This window comes from Sinocyclocheilus rhinocerous, unplaced genomic scaffold (assembly GCF_001515625.1).
Source record: "Sinocyclocheilus rhinocerous isolate Xijiao unplaced genomic scaffold, SAMN03320098_v1.1 C35789775, whole genome shotgun sequence".
Taxonomy (NCBI): Eukaryota; Metazoa; Chordata; class Actinopteri; order Cypriniformes; family Cyprinidae; genus Sinocyclocheilus; species Sinocyclocheilus rhinocerous.
The window spans coordinates 1-633 of record NW_015763506.1 but is presented as its reverse complement, the minus strand read 5'-3'; the positions used below and the strand labels follow the sequence as shown (position 1 = coordinate 633).

At 43.1% G+C, this 633-nt stretch overlaps 1 protein-coding gene across 1 annotated transcript; it reads left to right on the top strand.

Annotated features, from left to right (window-relative positions):
- Positions 1-6: 6 nt before the first annotated feature.
- Positions 7-496, top strand: LOC107735108 (E3 ubiquitin-protein ligase HECTD3-like; the record flags this gene model as incomplete). Its single annotated transcript, XM_016546906.1, has 3 exons — positions 7-74; positions 170-335; positions 415-496. Coding segments are annotated over exons 1-3 (297 nt in total), but the record flags the coding sequence as incomplete, so codon positions are not given.
- Positions 497-633: the final 137 nt, after the last annotated feature.

Genomic DNA, 633 nt, shown 5'->3' with positions numbered 1-633 from the left:
TGGAGAGGTTTGTGTTCTGGAGGACATGACATCACATTTGCCTGTCATAGAGATAAGGATTGAGGAATGCAGAGGTAAGATTCGTGCGCTGTCATCTGAAAGAGAAAGCCAGACTCCTGACCAGTCATCTTGATTTATGTTTATTTTCTGTAATTATATTTTGCTGTAGATGAGGGAATCGATGTACGGATCAGGAGTCTAAAGATCAAATCGTCCTGCGAGCGTGACTTGGGCCTGAATGCAGACGTATTCCAGTCTCCCAACTTAGTGCGCTACCCGAGGTTGGAGGGCACACCCCCTGATGTCCTCTATCGCCGCGCATTGGTCATTCAGAGGTAATGCCCAGCAATATGTGACTTAAGTCGTATATATATGAGCTTTTGGCAGCTCTCATAGTTTTTTTTGCGTCTGTAGGTTCATCACACTCCTGGACAGTCTGTTGCCTCATATGGTGCCTGCATGGGACTACAGCCTTGGAACATTCAACCAGATCAAAGTTAGTACTCTTGTCTACCTCAAATTCATCTTGTGCCATTCTCTACACCTTCAGTGAATAGTTTGTGTATATGCGTACATGTTGTTCTTCATCTTTCACATCAGTTACTTAAATTATCAATGTGAAATTTGTACTTT